Consider the following 18270-nt stretch of genomic DNA (forward strand, 5'->3'; position numbering starts at 1 on the left):
TCAACATGTTTGCCAACTTTGAAAAAGAAAAAATCCAAACCCCTGGGAGCCTCTATGATAGTTAAAATGTGCATGCTGGGTATCTTTTTTTTTTTAAATATCTCATTAATCTATGGTCTTATAGAAGACAATTACAAAATACTGTCTTATTTAATCTTCATCTGAAGGAAATTGATTTCTACAGGGAAATTAACATCTTGCGACAAGAAATGATAAGTATAGCTGTCTTATGTAGACTGTTGTTTTGTTTGATTACGAAAGATTGATCAAAAGTCACAAATCTTATATGTTATGTTCCACAGAGAGATGGATATTATTCAACTGGTGTCTGTTTCATTTGATAAAAGATGAAATAGATTTCATCACTTTCATATTTGAATATCTTTGAAGGAAACACATTGTATAACCCCTTTTTAGCTGAATTATTATTTTTTGATAACTTGGCAGAAGATAACCGGTTTGATCTGTCCTATGTCCTTATGTAAAACTTGAAATGAAAACCTACTACTCTGAAACTGTTCAGCTGATTGAGACCAAACTTGGCAGGAATGTCATTTTGCTATGTTTTGTTTTACTAGTGAATGTTGATTTTCTACTGACTTACTGGCCTCGCCAGGATGCAATGACTGTGAATTGAAAATGGATGTTAAAGGAAAACCATGTTTACTGTACTTTGACCTATAATTGTTTGAACTGTTTATACATTGCAACTTGGATGGAGAGTTGTCTCATTGGCACTCATAAACACATCTTATTTATGTAGACCTTAAAAAAACTGAGTGTCGTATTACTTTTGTTTATTGTTTTGTCATAAACTAGACCACTGGTTGTTAGCTTGAATTGGTTTACATTTTTGGTTTACATTTTTTCATTGAATGAGTTGCCTTTCTTAGCTGAAATTATGATGATTACAGTATGGGTTTTGCTCATTGTTAAAGACGAAATGGGGTCTTGCAGTTGCTTAAATCCATGCCATTTGAACTTTGATATTTGCAGTCATTATAAGCACTTCTTCTTTATTTAATATTGGTATGGATTTACTTTAAGCATTCAAATGTTTCTATCTTTTAAATTTCAGTCTTTTTGATTTTCCTATAACCTCCTAGTAAATATGCCTGTTGTCTTCAGACCAGACATTAATATTTGTCCTGTCCAAACATGTCTCAATAGTAAATTGAATAGGTCAGAACCAGGATTTCATCATTCTGATTGAAAAACGCATTTGAAAAATTCATGTTTGAAATCTGGGATGTTTATTTTCTTGTATAATATTCTGTAGAAAAAGAGACAAGAGACTAGCTTTTGTTTGTAATAATCAGCAAGTTGAAGTATCATATATAATTTCTGTCATTTAATCTACGACTTATTAATTCCTTTTTTTCGTGATGATTGAAAAAAGTAACTTAAGTATTTGCTTTTGAAAAAATCCACTTTTCAATGATGGATTATCCGTCATTTTCCTACTGTCCCAACAATAAAAACGGAATGATGCTAAATCTTGAAAGTATTGATTATTAGTAGAAATTCAAATTGGAACCTGATTGGATCATCTGCATGAGATTCTTATCTTTTGTATCATTTTATCCATCAATTAATCATATTGTCGTCAAGTTTCGAAAGTTGTCTAAATATTACAGAGTGGCTGAATAAAAAAATAATAAAGTATAATGTACACTTTCAATTCATATTTCTTAGTGATGGTGAATTGTTAATCTAACACAAGTACTTTGTTTGTTTTTCAGGTGACTTCATTGTTTTACTAGTTAACTAACTGCAAACACGATTCTGATCTGACTAAAAATGAATAATTATAATAAAAGTGCATGGCTAGAAAAATCGTGGGCATAGAATCAGGGGAAAAGAAATGTTTTTATCTTGAATATTGGGAATGCTTAATATGGTCACAATTATATTTATACTGTGACCCAAAAAGTGGGTCAGCTCAACAATACAGGCCATTCTGGATACATATGCCGGTGCAAACACATCATCTGCTGCAATCTGCGTCAACCTTGTTTTGACAAACAAACTTAACAAGCAAATAATCTTCCATTTGTCAAATAGAAATTTGATTGCCAAATTGAGACAATTATCCAACAGGGTCCAAATGAAGCAGATTTAAGCAATTATATGTCTGTATGGCCTTCATCACTGAACTAATTCTATACTGCATAGTCAGCTATAAAAGTCCCTTGACATGACATAACAAAATATAAAACAATTTGTGACAAAACAATAAACTAAAAACAAATATAAAGGACAGCAACAAATGACAACTACTGAAATACAAGCTTTTGAATTGGGACAGGCACATATAGTATGTGTCGAAATTCAACATGTTTGTGAGGGCTCAACTCTTTTTACTAGCCTGGATGAATTTTCAGTTGATTATTTTTGTCATGTTTAAATTGGAATAGTCTGTTGGATTATATGAACTGCAAAAAATCATACAACATCAAACCAAATTTGAAAATATCTCTGTATAGTTAATAAACTTTCTTATAAATTGATTATATTGAGACTCATTATATATATAAATCACTCATTTATAAGGTTTTTACCAGCAATAACTTGATGCCAGCAACATTTTAATTAGCAACAAGTGATTACTTCCTTAACATTACTACCTATGTGCCCATTTGCTTGTTGGTTCAAGGAAAATTAGTTAATTAACCAAAGATTTAATTCTTAATCACTAATTTTGTCAGATTTTGATATCAGACCACACACTCTCTCTTGCTATTTAATCTAATCTGTTTAATTTATTGCCAAATGTCCAGAACAGTGACCATAGCAGAACTGTGATGGCAACATAATTGGTCAGTTTAGATAAAAATTTGAAGTAGATAGGATTAATAATTTTGCAGGGTAAGTTTTATAAGTGGTGCAAGTGGGCTTCTCGTTGCTCTGTCTTTAGAATTCTTTGTTGAGTTTTGTGTTGTTTGTCTCTTGGTCTTGCTCTTATTTTTGCCATTGCATTTGTTGTCAGTTTGTTTTGGACTTATGAGTCTAAATTTCCCTGTGGTATTTTTCGCCTCTCTTTTGAAGACTGAGATATAAGTAAATTGTGATGTGGTTTATATTATACTTTTACAGTTATCCAATAACACGTACTCTAAACAAATGCTATTTAGAGGTCAATATATAGTTTACAACAAGTTTTTTGTTAGTAATCCTCTATATTGTAATGCCACGAGGTGAGTTTGTTTAGATGGTATTGAGAAAAATGACCATTTCAATTTTCAGTATAATTACCTCATTATTAGGCAAATTTTGTCCAGTGGAGCTTTTACGATTTGAGACTAAAGTTCTGGTGAAATTTCCTGATATGTTTTAAATTAGTAACTACCAGTTTAACCTGTTTGAAAATCCTTTAGCAGTAATACAGAATCAAATTGAATGCAGCCAATATTATTTCAGGATGTTATTAGTCAGTGACAGAATTTCTTTTAATAATTATCGGCTATCTTATTTCCATAATAGATTTTTTGTTAAACGTGCTACTATTTGATATATTTCCTTCTTTCTATTTTAGATATTTTTTCAATTTAACTATCTTTTTAAATATCTGGTTTATGGAATTTCCAGTTAAATAAACTTCAATGCTTATTACATTTAATTACAAAATTGAGAAATTTGTTCCTTGCAGTACAAAAATCATTAGTTTGCTGTTTGAAACGTGAGAAATAATTATACTTGTTGGAAAAGACATAAAGAAAAGATCATTTGACTTATGCTTCTTCACAACCAGAAGCCATAGCTCAGCAACAAGTGATTTACCATGGATTCCAGTTTCATGGTGCTTTCTGAAACCTTGTAATCATACCAGCAGCTTTAACACATCCCTTGAGAAATACCTTATTAAAGCGAAATTGTCCAATACTGGATCTTGTTGCGTTTTAATCCTCTAATTGCATTTTTCACGTCTAAATATCCTGTTTTGCTGATCTTACTTAATCTATGGTGTTGAGAAAAAAATCAATATGCCTTATGTAAAAATGTTCTTGTGGTAAGCTTCTTTAGGTTATGAATGTCTATATACTTTTGGTTTATTTTTTTCAATGTGATTGTATTAGTAAGAAATGCTGTAATAAAAATATTCAGTTTTCTTTCTCAAACTTATTTTCCACAAGATATTAATATAATTTAAAAATTTTAGCATGAATACACCATATTGAATGGCTGTAAATCTGTTATAAGTAGCCTAAAACATGAAAATACCAAAGATGGAATGACGTCCTAAGTTAGACAATGTCAGCGAATGGACATCTGCAAAGGAAACGATTTATTTAGGATTTTCAAGAATTTTTTTATGCTCCATAAATTCGTAATACCCCAACTATCATAAGGTGTGTATGTTGAGTTGGGTTCATCCAAGATATTTTCATCAGTGGAAGTAACTAGGAAAGACATCGCTGATTTTTGTTCCAGTAAAGGGTTTTTACTTGTATAAAAATAATTAGCTGCTTTGTCAGTCGGCACAAATTCAGACAAATATGCAATAGTATGTGATTTGCTTTAAAGTCTATCCTAGAAATCATTTTAGTAAAATCATGATATCCAACTATTTTGACACTTCTTCCAATTTATTTAAGAAGCTAGACAATTCATGTATATTTTTTTCAGGTTCCTTTTAAAACACTATTTTTAGTGTTTTAATTTTTGATTCTGTTTATTTAAGGTAAACTGCTCTTCAAGCTGTCAAATTTGACCAATTTAAATTATCTCAATAACATTTCATTATTTAAATTCCATTTTATAGTATTTATATATTGACTCATTTCAAATCTATCTAGCTGCTATTTATTTATTTAACAAAATCGTCAAACAAGATCAAATTGGCAGTATAGAGATATACAACCTAAAATACCATGCTTCTGTTTTATTGTAGTTTTCCTAACTAGTGAATATTTCAGTTACATGCAAACAAAAAATAGGAATGTCAGGGGTATAGAAATATGGTCTTTCCTTTGTCTTCTTTTAACCTGCATTAAAACCTTCTCCTCAACATAATTTTGGCTGCTTTGATGCATTAATGCACAGCTGTTCTTGTGTAGAGTGAAAGCCACACACTGCATGTAAAGATCCCTTGCAACAACTCTAAGGGTTGAGAAGGTTACTGAAGGCCTTTGGAATTTTAATTTCTGTCCCTTTTCAAATATCCCCACATTTAGCATTCCAAATTGCCATCTATAATTATCATCAATCCCTATACCAGGACCTGCCCTATTGTATGGATAAGCTCATAGGCTTTAAAACCCACTGACCTATTCTAATTACTTAGTGTCTGCACCCATCCTCCTTTACCTTTTACAAACATGTTCTCCACTGAAACTACTGAGGTAATAAGAACCAAGCTTGTTTTCTTTCTAAGAATGACAAATTTGTCCTTCTTTTACCTTAGTGTCTATTCTCTTGAAAATTATAATAGATAAAAATTTTGAAAAGCATAAATGATCAGCAAAAAAGGTCAACATTGCAGAAATTGTAAGCTGGCCCATCATAGGGATTATTGCTCTTACGTGAAGATTTTTGACCAGATTACTGTATTTTCAAAGGAAAATTGGTTTTTGATTTGTATATACAGGGGGTGGGCATCTGTGGAGAATTAGGCCTGTATCTGTGCATTTACTCATGAACCTTTCAACCAAAGCTTCTCACTTTCACCTTTCACGATCGATCGAGTTATGGTTCTTTAAAGATTAAAAAATGGTCTTTCCAGTCAGTTCCATGCTTTAACTCATTAAAATTTGAAAAGCTTTTTTTCAAATTTTAATATGTTTTTACTCGGGTAACAAAATATAGGTCAAGTTCTGTATGGTTAATTTGTCACTTTTACTGTTCAGGAGTTGGTCCTTGTGATATTGAAAAATGCCACTTGAGGTTATGAGTTTGAATCTAGTTTGAGGCAGAGATGCACTTGACTCCAATCTTTTAAAAGTTGTCAGTTAACCTACCAATGGTTGGTGGTTCTCTTCATCTTCCTCCACTAATAAAAACTTACACCCTGAATAGTGCTGATAGTGGTGTTAAACACCTAGCAACCAATCATATAAAACTTGGTGCATCATAAATGCTGTTGAAAGTTCAATATCTAGATGTAAACTGAAAAGAAATAGCAAAAAAATATATAAGATGTTCTTGTTATTGTCTGAGACTATATAAGTCTCAGTTATTGTCAAATTTATCACAAAGTTTTATCCTACAAAGTTATAAATGAATAAAAAATATTACCTGATATGACCAATAAGATTTTTCACATTGAAACTGACAAAATATGGTGAAAATGATCTAGGTTTATAAGGATAGAGATTGCATGACGTGCACCTGTGAAAATTACCATATAGCATGCATATGTACCATTGGATGAACATTGTAGTCTCCAACTTTCAAACAACTGGAATAAAATATTTAATATGATTGAATGATGTAATGTCTTTTATTTTATGTTTTCTACCTGGGAGTGGATTACACTATCAACGTCTAGAACTTATTCACAAGTTCTTGTCATGCAAAGCAATCTGATAAATTAAAAGTGTGATCAATTAAAAATGTTGCGCGTGCAATGATACATAAAGCTGTGGTCCCACAGATCCAAGTTCTTGTACAATGTTATTAATCTCCTTGTCTATAGATACAGTGGTGAAAAAAAATCAATGTGGAAATTGGAAAATTTTATAGGAAAAAATACTTGCTGTGCGAATTTTAAGTCATAAGGTATCCCTATTGAGCTTACTGGAAATAGCAAATAAAAAATGTTAATTAACCGAGTTTGCTGTAATTATCAGATTAAAACTTTAATGTAGGATTTTCATTTAAATATGTTCAGTTGTCGTGTTCTTTGCATGTCAGATGAGAAATGAAAATGACACCGGCTTAAATCTTTTAAAAAATTAGAGGATTATTTTCACTCTGATGTTACATATATTTGTGAAATTAACAGGATATATAATTTCTATCTTCTGATGAATGACAAGAGCGTATATTTCATTCCAAAAGAAATCTATTGGTGGCAGATTGATTTCACTGATAGACTAGATTTGTCCTGTATTTGATTGATAATACTGGTGAATGAAGTTTAAGTCTTAAAAGGAAACAGTGATGTCTTTAAAGGTAAGATCTTTACTCAAATATTTTTCCAGTTCGTATTTTATCTTTATAACTTATAAATTGAAAAAAAGAGAAAGTTTTTTAGAGACAACTTAAATCAGTGTTCAGAGTTTGTTTGACAAGCGTTTCAACTAAATTTTATTTAAAAATTAATTTAAGGACAGTTACATTTTCTCCACTTTTATTTATGCAGACAGTAAGCTACAAAGGCTCTGCATATGAAGAAAATGGTCTAAATACAGCAAAGTTCCACAAAATTAAAAAATATGTTATGACTAATTATGACCAAAAGCTATTAAAGTGAAATATGGCTTTTATTGAACACTTTAACTCATAGTTAAAGAAAGAATATAACTTTTACTTTTTGAAAGAATTGTATATTAAAATTTGAGGATTTAGTAAGATTGAAAATACTGATGCAGATGTAAAGCAATTCTTTTCAATCTATTCTTAAAATGAAGGTGAATTTCATCACACAAAAGTTTTTATTTAAACAGTTTACTCTGCTAATTAATTAACCTCTCGTTTCATACATGTATGTAAACAGATCTTGGAACAATTATTATCAATGTTATGTTTGCTAAGTAGACAGAGATGAAGCATTGTTCAATCAATAGGATTTTATTTGCTCAGATGTATAGGGAGAATTATTACCTGTTGGGTTCTGTCTGTTGGATAATAAATAATCTGCCATGATTGTTCTAGGCTGATAAAAAGCTGTGACCTGATGATCGGAAAAGATGACAGGAACTAAAGCAATTGTTCTAAAAGCAATGATTAGTAAAATCTATAAAATTACTTGTCTATTTATATGTAAGTGTCTTTGTCATTGTTCCAATACAAGAGGGTTTTTAAGGGGTGATGACTTAGTCAATTTTACCATCTGTTGATCACTTGTGCTGTTGATAGTACTTGATATAGTCTTAGATGTAATAGTACATATCCATAAGCAGACTTAGATACAGATTTCAGTTTAGATTTTTTCCCACAAAGTCTAGTGAAGCAGTGTTACATATGCCATATTCTTAATAAAAATCAAACTTATTTTTCTGTGGTTTTTCAATTTTAAGGAACATATATGCAAAATTTTACCCCTGTAATTAGGATTTCCAAATTTTTTGCAGAAAGAGCTTCATAAAAGAATTGATGCTTCTTTTTGAAATTTTATCGTTCATGGAAGGACGTTTTGCATGAATTGCAGAAATAAAATATAATTTTAGAATCATCTCAATTGTTTATCAGCCAATCCAAAGTCTAGATTCTTATAAAATGTATAGTTAGTGTACAATTTTAATCTACAGAATAAGATGTATGATCAGTAAATTTAGGATTGATCAAGTACTATCATTTTAATTTCTTTAATTGCTAATGTTTTCACTATAACAAATAATGACAGATAATTTATTGAATTGATTCATATTGAATAGCTGTAAATATAATGTTTAATGGAATGTCCATGTCCTTATCATTTGTTACAGACTACAAAAGCAGGTACTCTGCTAATCTACTTTTCTTTGCTTTGAAAATAATGTTAATGAAGAATGATAAGATTTCACATTTCCGTCAATTCTCAACAGGAACATTAAAATGTATGACAAGTTTCTATTTTGCCATTTTTTGCATCAGAGATCAAACCAGCAAGACCATTTTGCATGTAATTGCAGCATTGACACGTGACAAACATGTCTCTGCACATGTCAGGCTATATTTTGTTTAACTACTTCCCTCTATGGAAATTGTTGTAACAATGATGCATCATGTGTCAGAGATCTCCTGATCACAAAGGTGCTTGTTGCAGTCACTGGATAGTATTATAATTTGGACCTGTTCTGCTCTGATGGATGAGTCCACAGAGAATTGAATATTGAATAAATTTTGTCACAATTTTATAAATATTTTTTTTCTTGATTGAATATTTATGAAGAATAGATTGAATTTACTGGTGCATGTATGAACAAGTACATTAGCAATGGAACTGTTGATGATAATGTGCAGGCGTGCTCAGGAAATGTAATGGATGGCAAATCGCTATAGTTTCCTGGAAAATGTGTGAATAGAGTAGGGGTTAAATAATAAGTAGGATTTAGGTTCAGGTATAAAAGATGAAGTACCAAACTTTAAAGTCTTTGATTTGACCTTACCAAGAATGAAACAAATAGCTTCTGACTAGATCCCAATATTAGACCATTGAGGTGGTATCCCACAGGGTGGATCCAACCATTTTTAAAAGGAGGGTCCCAATCCAGGATTAAAAGGGGGTGGTGGTTCTAACTATATGTCCCTATTAAAATGCAATGATCGTCCAACAAAAAAGGGGTGTCCAACCCCCAGAACCCACCCTCTGGATCTGCCACTGTTTCCAATTGTATAAGTTCAGTTGTAACAAACAGAATTAATTTGAACCTATGTAATATTAATAAACATGTGAAGTATGTGAAATAAAAAAAATGAAGTGGAGTGTCAAGGGATGTTGGTAAGTGTGCCTGCCAACCAACATGGTTAAAAAAGAACATAGTCATAGAGCTAAAATGAGAGTTTTGTCTATTATCTTGAAAATTTCAAATAGTATAAATGTTGAGGGTCTGCCTACTGGCTAATTATATCAAAACTGTCATCTGACTTCTTATATGAGTTATTGCCCTCATTATTTTATTCTTGCCTTTTATCTGGAAAACAATAAAAGATAGAGAGACAAAAATAAGCAGCAAGACAAGACCTACTTGTAAGTTACATGGTCAAAGTTGTCAGTCGACTCCTTGTTAGTGGTATTTCCTTTTAACGATGACTTTACCATTTTATTTATGTTTTTTCCAATTACAATTATAATAGATAGATAGAAACTTTTAACAGCAGACATGATCCACATGAGAAGATGTACAAAAATGTCATCGCAGAGTTATTGCTCTTAATGACGATTTTTGCTACATTACTAAAAAGGCAGTAAGGAGAAAATCTTTTGGTCTAAAATGAAAAAAAATGGTAGTTATTATGTCAGATTTAAAGTATAAAAATTACATGTTAAAATGGGGATACAAATGTTTTCCAATTTAATGGATTATAGATGATTTTTGGCTCCAGTGTTTGAGACATAATTCTTACAAAGATTGCAGAAAATGATTATAGAAACTAATTTAAAATTTAGATTTCTATATCAGTCATATTTTGTTTTGTATGCATTTGTGTCTTAATACCATTGTAGAATAATAGCTGATAAATAGTCCAAAGTATATTACAGGTGTCAGAAATTCATCATTTCACAAGTTCAAAAACTGTTAAAGGTGTTACACTTTTCAATAGCTTAAAGTAAAATCAATATAGTTGATTACATCAAATCACATGCTAATGACTATTTTGCATTTAGGATGCTTTCATGTAGCATTTTCAATGATTTTCATGCTTATAGGCATTTTGATTCTTATTTCTCTGAGATCAAAGAGATTTTTAAATTATCGAATCATTAGGTTTATTTGAATAGTTGGGACCAAAATAAGAGACAAAAACGATTGTGTAAATTAGTACAACTATTATAGTTTTACATGTAATGGGATTGGTGAATACAATTGATTCATTTATGTCAGTCTGTTTTTTCCTAATGTGCCTACACATCTTTGTGTCTCTGAGCTTTGTGTCCTTTCAGTTTTCCCATTTTAGTAATGTTCTTTGGAATATGATTTCTTATTTTACTTTTTCTGAATTTTCTGTTTTTTTAAGCCTTTATTTAAGGTGTAATTTTTATGTTGTGTTTTAATGACATTTAAAGATTAATTATGAAAAACATCAAACAATGCCAAATTTTCATATGTCTGCTTTATTGGTACTGAAAATCAGTTTAGATAAAAGCTTATTTGGTGCTTCACGATTTGGGTAAACTTTGCTTAAATATCATTGTCCCTAGCTGGCATTCACTGTACAACTCAATGGGCAAGTTTTACAGTCAGTCATGTGTAAAACCTCATAAATTATGCATCACATACTTGTGTATTGTGTCAGACATGTGGTTTAGATAATTTAAAACTGGCTGACTGAGCTTGAGCACCCACCACCCCATCCCCCATTTTGTTACAATTTTAGTCTGTTTACTTCTTTCAAGAACTTTATAAAAAAATAATTATATTTGTTATTGTGACTGATTGATGAATGTTTAACATGCCTTTCAGTTCTTTTTAAAGTCTTCAAATGAAAATATTAAAAAAATTCATGAGATTTTCCTTTTTAATGTTCTATATGTTCAAAACACATTTTTTTTTTTTGAGAATAGAGTCACAGATGTACATTTTTAAAGGATACTTATGAATTATATTCACAATAATGTCAGTGCCAGATGATTTATTAGTCTGCTAATTAGCAAATGAACTATATTATACTACCACCCTTAGTTAAACCCTTCACTTACTAATAAACAGTCCCTAGATGATATGTCTGGTACATGTATTTTTTAGTTGGATCACTTCCATAGCTTGTTCTAGTGCTTACAGTCTGGCAGTTCTCCCTAAGGACCCTGTGTTTACACTTTTGTGTTTACTACAACTCTAGAATGTAGATACAAACTTCTGCAGCGTTTCTCTATTGTATTTTGTGTCCTTTTGTAGTCTGTAAACATCGTCTGTATTAGATCTGCTGCAGGTTTCTCGATAAACACTAACCACATACTTTTCCCCATTAGTGAACATTATACCTAGCAATAAATTTTAAACAGATTCAATTAAAACTATTTTTCTTTTCCTATGTGTATTGTATATTGTAATCTTACGTCTGTTTCACACTTCCCAATCATGTTACAAATATATCGCATATTTTAAAAATCCTTTGCAGTAATTTACATTATCTATAATCGTAGACTTGTTGGAATGTATGATCCTTGGATAGCCCTTTTAGTTAAAACATTGCTTCTAAAGGATTTTTCTACACCTAATAAAAAACAAAATGCATTAACACAGATATGTATGATAATATGTTTTGTTTGATTGTATATTTTGCCTATGTTGTATTAATCAGCCATGACAAAAAGGCCAACAGTATTATATTGGTTTTGACTATATGTGCTTATGAGTATTGGATTGTGTTATTAAACCATCATCTGTTGAAACAGTGATCAGAAAATGTAGATATATTATTGGTCTTTTGGGGAAATCTGGTGGAACTAAATACCATTGTCTATTAGAATTATCCATTACGTAAATGTGTATTTGCTATTTAGTAGCGTGATAGCCTGTTAAGTTTTGTCTCCTCAGATGAAAAGTCGGTATTTGATGGATTGTAAAATGGGCCTCGTTACAACAATTTTAGTAATCTATAAATGGTTTGTTGCAAATGGACATTTATTTATGGAAAATTTGCTTAGAAAATGATATTGAAATTCTCACATTAATCGGCTCAGCAAATTATCTAAAAACATAATTTATCTATAGCTGATAAAGTAACAATGTTTGGTAGTCACTTTCAGAATGATCAACAGCTTCATTCAGTATTGATCAGAAAGATTGGTATAAAACTTATCTTATTCTCAAAAGTTATTCCAACACTTTTGTTATGATTTTGATAATCTTAATCATTTATATAAACATTATAGGATCCAAGGATTTGAAGGTCATACATATCATTGCCCTTCTTAAACTTCAGCATTGACCATCTGCATATGCTGTAGGTCATTGTTCCATATTATAATTGTTTTTCATTGGATATACACATCTACTTTTCATGGTTCAGCCTCTGCTGGAGAATAATGTAAGGTTTAGAGTGCATTTGTTTCTAACCCGAAATTTTGTCATCGATGACTATCGTTTAGTAAACGTTAAGCTGCTAGAAACAAATACATCGTTTAATAAACTTTATCGACCCTACGTTGTCAGACAAAAATAGATTACACTCACTTACTGTAAACAAACAGGTAAAAGTGCGGGAAATAAATAACCAGGACTTTGCGAAAACAACACGTGCTCGTAATTATTTAAACGACAGATACAGAAACAAATTTATCGTTTACACGTCTCAACGATAAACGATCAACGACTAAGCGACTATTTTGCGCGTACATTGTTTATGTGAACGATGTCAACGTTGACCAAAAAATGTAAGAAACAAATGGATTAAACGACTACGTGCGTAGTCGTTTACATCGTTTAGGTTAGAAACAAATGCGCTCTTAAGATAAGTTTCCATAAAAATTCCATTTCAGTAACTCATCATTAGTATTTAAACTATATTATGGCTCATCAGTCTGGCATCAATTTCTATAAAATAAAAGGCAAATAATATTTTTTCATCAGGGTTCTTGTAAACAATTTATACCTCCTAATATAAAACAAGAAGATGTCTTCACAGGAGACCAAATGACACAAAAATTAACAACTAAAGACACCAGTATGGCCTTCAACAATGAGCCGATAATGCATAGTGAGCTATAAAAGGCCCTGAAATGACGAGAAAAACTGATGGTATAAACCTACTTTGATCTTGCTTTCATTGCACACAGATTTAAAATATGTGATGGGGGCTTATAGTTTATTTATTTAAGCTTAAAAAACACTTTTAATATTATAAATCTTGTTATCTCTTTTTGAGTCTGATTGGGAAATTTGACTTAAATCTTGCACACCCTCAGCACACCCTCAACAACTAAGTTACCATAACTCATGTTCTAGTTTAAAATTGCAAACTACTTGTTGGATTCAAAAGGGAACAGCATCTGAAATTTTATTCCTGTTTTTTTTACTTTTCTTTTTCTTAAAAAGAAGTACTATTGATCATTTAACTTAGATTTTACGATCAAAATTTATTATGCAATTTCTTAAGCCTGAGACAGTTAGATGAGATTTCTGTAAATTTGTCCACAAAACCTAATGCTTGTCAGGAATTGACCAAATTTACATTAAAAGTAATAGAAAAGTACAATTTACGCAGGTTAAGTAATTACTGATGATTTCTTACAAAGTCCAATATTGGCAAATTTTAAATTGGTTACAACCACAGGGACAACTTAAGAAGTTGACATGTACATTCAATTTATTGCATCTTGTTAAGTTTGGTTTGTGACAAGTAATTACGAGTCTAATACCATTTGCTACCTATTTGTGTAAATGTTGTTCTTCGTAATTGACTTGCGACATATTTAGATTGATTTAGTTTGCATGATTCATTAAATTCCAGCAATTTTCCCCATTTTCCCAATGATCTGTCCTCTGTCATGTGGAAAAAGCATTGGTGGTATTCAATTAATTTACTTTTTACTGTCACAAACAGGTTATTAGATAGCTCATTGATGTTTTGCAATTGCTAAGGATGGAATCAACAAGTTTAATGTGTATTTTGTTTATCAAATCTGTTAAATTCAAATGTCAGATGTAAGAGCGTTATATTTTTTTGGAACATGATATTCTTATTTGAGCTTTAGATTTTTTTAAACACAATATTTTTATTTGAGTCATAAATATTTTTTGGAACATGAAATTCTTATTTGAACTTTATTTTTTTGGACCATATCTTTATTTGAGCTTAATATTTTTTGAAACATGAAATTCTTATTTGAACTTTATTTTTTTGGACCATGATATTCTTATTTATGAGCTTAATATTTTTTGGAACATGAAATTCTTATTTGAGCTTTATTTTATGGACCATGATATTCTTTTTTGAGCTTAATATTCTTTGAAACATGATATTTTTATTTAAGCTTAATATTTTTTGAAACATGAAATTCTTAGTTGAGCTTTATTTTTTTGGACCATGATATTCTTATTAAAGTCGTATGAAACCAGTGAGTGGTGAAAAATAATGTTTATCCAATTCTTGAACCAATGCATGATATATCATAAACTTATTCCTCTGTGCACGATTTTATCATTTTTTACGCAAATATATCGTATAATCGTCAATTTGTTTTTTCTCTGTCTGTTATGATTTAACAACTATGGCTGCTCATTATTTGCCGTGTTTTGAAGCCGAAGTTTATCGATTGTCACCTTATAGTAAACAAATAACAAAAAGCATGGGCATTGAGCACGTGTTTAACATGTACAATCAGATAATTGTTTATTTTAATGACAGATCCATGCGTATTGCGATCACTGGATTTTTACGGGGAGGGTTAAGCTCAGTTCACTATGCATACGGAAAATATGTCGGCGAATTGCTTCCTGGAAGCAAGCAATTAAAAATAAGTGAACTTCTTCTAAATGTGGACAAATTAAAGAACTTTTCTCAGAAAAAAGTATATGTACATAAGTTGTATAATGAAAACTATCCATTTAGTTATAAAAAACATATGCCTATTTTTTTTTAATTTGAGGTTTCTTATGACTTTAATGAGCTTAATATTTTTTCAAACATGATATTCTAATTTGAAATTTATATTTTTTGGAACCTGACATCTTTATATTAAAAAAGATTCCTTATAGCAGTCAGGTATTTGTATATGTGCTAATAGACAGAATACAAGGTTAAATCTACAAGAAATCATACAAACACTATTAGACTATTGGGAATTATAAATCCTAATTTGGAATCATAATTGATGACCTCTATCTAAACCCTAATGAAAAATGACCACTTATGTTAATAAAAATCCCTAGTTGATATTAATATTCTTGTTTACTTATATAGGTTAGACTATATATTATTTTCTTTCATTATAAACTATGCTTGTAAATGCAAAATTAAATGTTGCTTGCTTCACTTATCTTTTTTCCTCAATTCAGCCCATCATAATAAATTATTGATTTCAAAATCGATAAGGCTGTTGAAATTCTGCTTTCAGGTAATCTGAAAGTCTTTTTTCTTCCTAACATGGTCTGATGCATCAAGTAATTTTGTTGCACAAGAACGTGTCATCTTGTGTTTGATATTTGTTATGATGGTAGTAATCAGTGAATAATTTAGTAATTATATTAACTTTGTTTTTGTTCAGGGAGTTGATCTTTTTGATGTAGTGGATAATATTTCAATGTTAAACGACCCATTCAATTTAAATGCAACATAAAATATTGCCCAATTTCATGTTTTCCAATAGTTATTCATATTCCTTATCACAAAAGGACAAGGACACATAACTGCGCTGTGAAGTACTAGAGCAATGTTTTTATTGGGTTCTGTAAAGTTGTTTTGTTATAAATGTCAGTCATTCTTGGGATCAGAAATACTGATTCCTTATCCAATTGTACCAGAAGAATTAGTTATTTAGTCTTTGAATCACCACTGTCCAGTGATTTATATAATATTGGGTTCTTTCTTCAAAATTGATTTGGTAAAATAGAATCCTGTGTTGTTCCAGAGACTGCTGCTGTCTGTGTGAAGGTGTAATGTTGACCAACAAAAAAGTAAGCTTACATATAAATTAGATACAGAAGAAAAGTCTTAAAATTTCAGGTTTATATTCAGTGTACTGAGGTAGTCATGACTATGTCCTTGCCCAGAATAGTTATTTGAAAAGTTTTCCTCCAGTAATTCAACATCTCTTCATCAAACCATTTTGAACTTCCTCAAACAGTCTTAGTGTTTTACATTCAACAAGATAAATATGAAAGTGAAATCGCTGGCTGGAAAAGAAACAGACTATCTGTTGTCTATAATGATTTTAATGACAAGGTAACCAATACACTGGTAATTAACAAAATAATGAAAACTACATAAATATCCATTTTTATGTTTGGTTAATTTGACCACTGATGATTTTGTTGGAGAATTTACTCTATTTTCACAACATTTTCTCTTTGATGTGAGACATAAATGACAACATTTATTTTACAGTTAGTTAATTACTTGATTACCCATTGATATTTATTGCAAAAATTACATTTTTTTAAGTTTTTTATTTCACAACTACTTGATCTTGATAGAGAGATGCTTTGTTTAAAAAATCTGTATCTGTTGAAGAGAATTGTGTTAGTGTTTGATCTATAATTCAAATATGCCTTAGATAATTAGTTTGCAATGCTACAAAAACTCCATTAAAGTTTGCTTGGATGCAAAGAAGGAAGTACATGGAGTACCTTACGGTTACCCTATTCTTAATGGGGTAAAGAAGGGGGGGGGGGGCATCTACAAAAAAGTCTTCTTGATATATTGCATGAAGTATTTGCTAGTTTAAATTAATACACATTTTCAATTCTAACTATGATATATTTTCTTTTTTCCAAAGCCTAATGTTTCTTTAAAATGTGATGTCACTTTTTATTTCAGCAGTGCTCAATTTTAGAGTGCAGCTAAAGTGACTTAATCTAAACAAAATGTACATCTTGTCTTGTCTAAAATGTAGATGTGTGAATTGACGATTTTTTTAATGTTGTTTTTATGGTTGACAAAATAATAAGACAGCAATTTAAAACTGCAAAATCATGTTACTCCTAAAGCAAATAACCTTGAAAGGAAATGGGGAAATTTACACTCTGACCTGATTGTTCTGTGAGGTTGTTGTTTGGAAAACATACATCACTTTTTGCTATATGTAAGACTGACTTATTAACTTGATTGAAATGCCAAAGATTACATTTTGTAAATATTTAATCCTGTCTATATACATTTCTGGTAAATTGAAGGAATTGATTTCTTGTTGCAAATGTCAAACAGTTTTATGAAGTCCTGGGTTGGTGAATAGCCTATGTCTTTTGACTTTGACAGATTCGTCAATTTTCAATTGATTGGGATGTTTTTAGCCTGATCTTCCTCTTTCATGCTTCATTTGGGTAAGATTTGATATCCTAGAGAAATCTTGTTGATGTCTTTCTATTGTAGGTTCTGATTGTCCACTTCAGACAAGGTGTCTTGAAAGATGTATATATATATATATATACACATTACATTTGGAATATTTTTTTATTTTTATTATTCAGCAACAAAAAAAATCTTAATTCATTCTCTCTGATCTCTCTGACTTAAAATAGAAAAATGTCCAAAAGTCATTATTTTGAGAAAAAAAATGATTTAGATGTTTTAACTTGATCTTACTCTTTCATGCTTCACTTGAGGTTGCACATTTAGATATTGAAGATTTCCTGAAAGATTTATTTAAGTTAAGTCTCTGATATAGGAGAAAATGTAGATACAAAGTTCAACAGGTTGTTAAAAGAACAACCAGATATCCCAATCAATAAAGCTACCAACCTTTTCACAGAATCAGGGATGAGCATGAGAATTGACAATTTTTTTTTTGAGAATTAGTTATAAAAA

General features: G+C 30.5%; 1 protein-coding gene across 5 annotated transcripts in view; it reads left to right on the forward strand.

Moving 5' to 3' along the window:
* The window catches only part of LOC143079024 (E3 ubiquitin-protein ligase PDZRN3-like), a 135231-nt gene that overhangs the window by 36873 nt on the left and 80088 nt on the right, over window positions 1-18270 (forward strand). Inside the window, exon 1 of one of the 5 annotated variants that reach the window (XM_076254185.1) lies at window positions 7000-7113. The exons of the other annotated variants lie outside the window; for them this stretch is intronic. Coding sequence (XP_076110300.1) covers window positions 7102-7113 — 12 coding nt within the window. The 5' untranslated portion in view covers window positions 7000-7101. Of the gene's footprint in view, window positions 1-6999; window positions 7114-18270 lie in introns of those variants that run through there. 5 annotated transcript variants of the gene reach the window in all.

Source organism: Mytilus galloprovincialis, chromosome 1 (assembly GCF_965363235.1).
Source record: "Mytilus galloprovincialis chromosome 1, xbMytGall1.hap1.1, whole genome shotgun sequence".
In the NCBI taxonomy this organism is placed as follows: domain Eukaryota; kingdom Metazoa; phylum Mollusca; class Bivalvia; order Mytilida; family Mytilidae; genus Mytilus; species Mytilus galloprovincialis.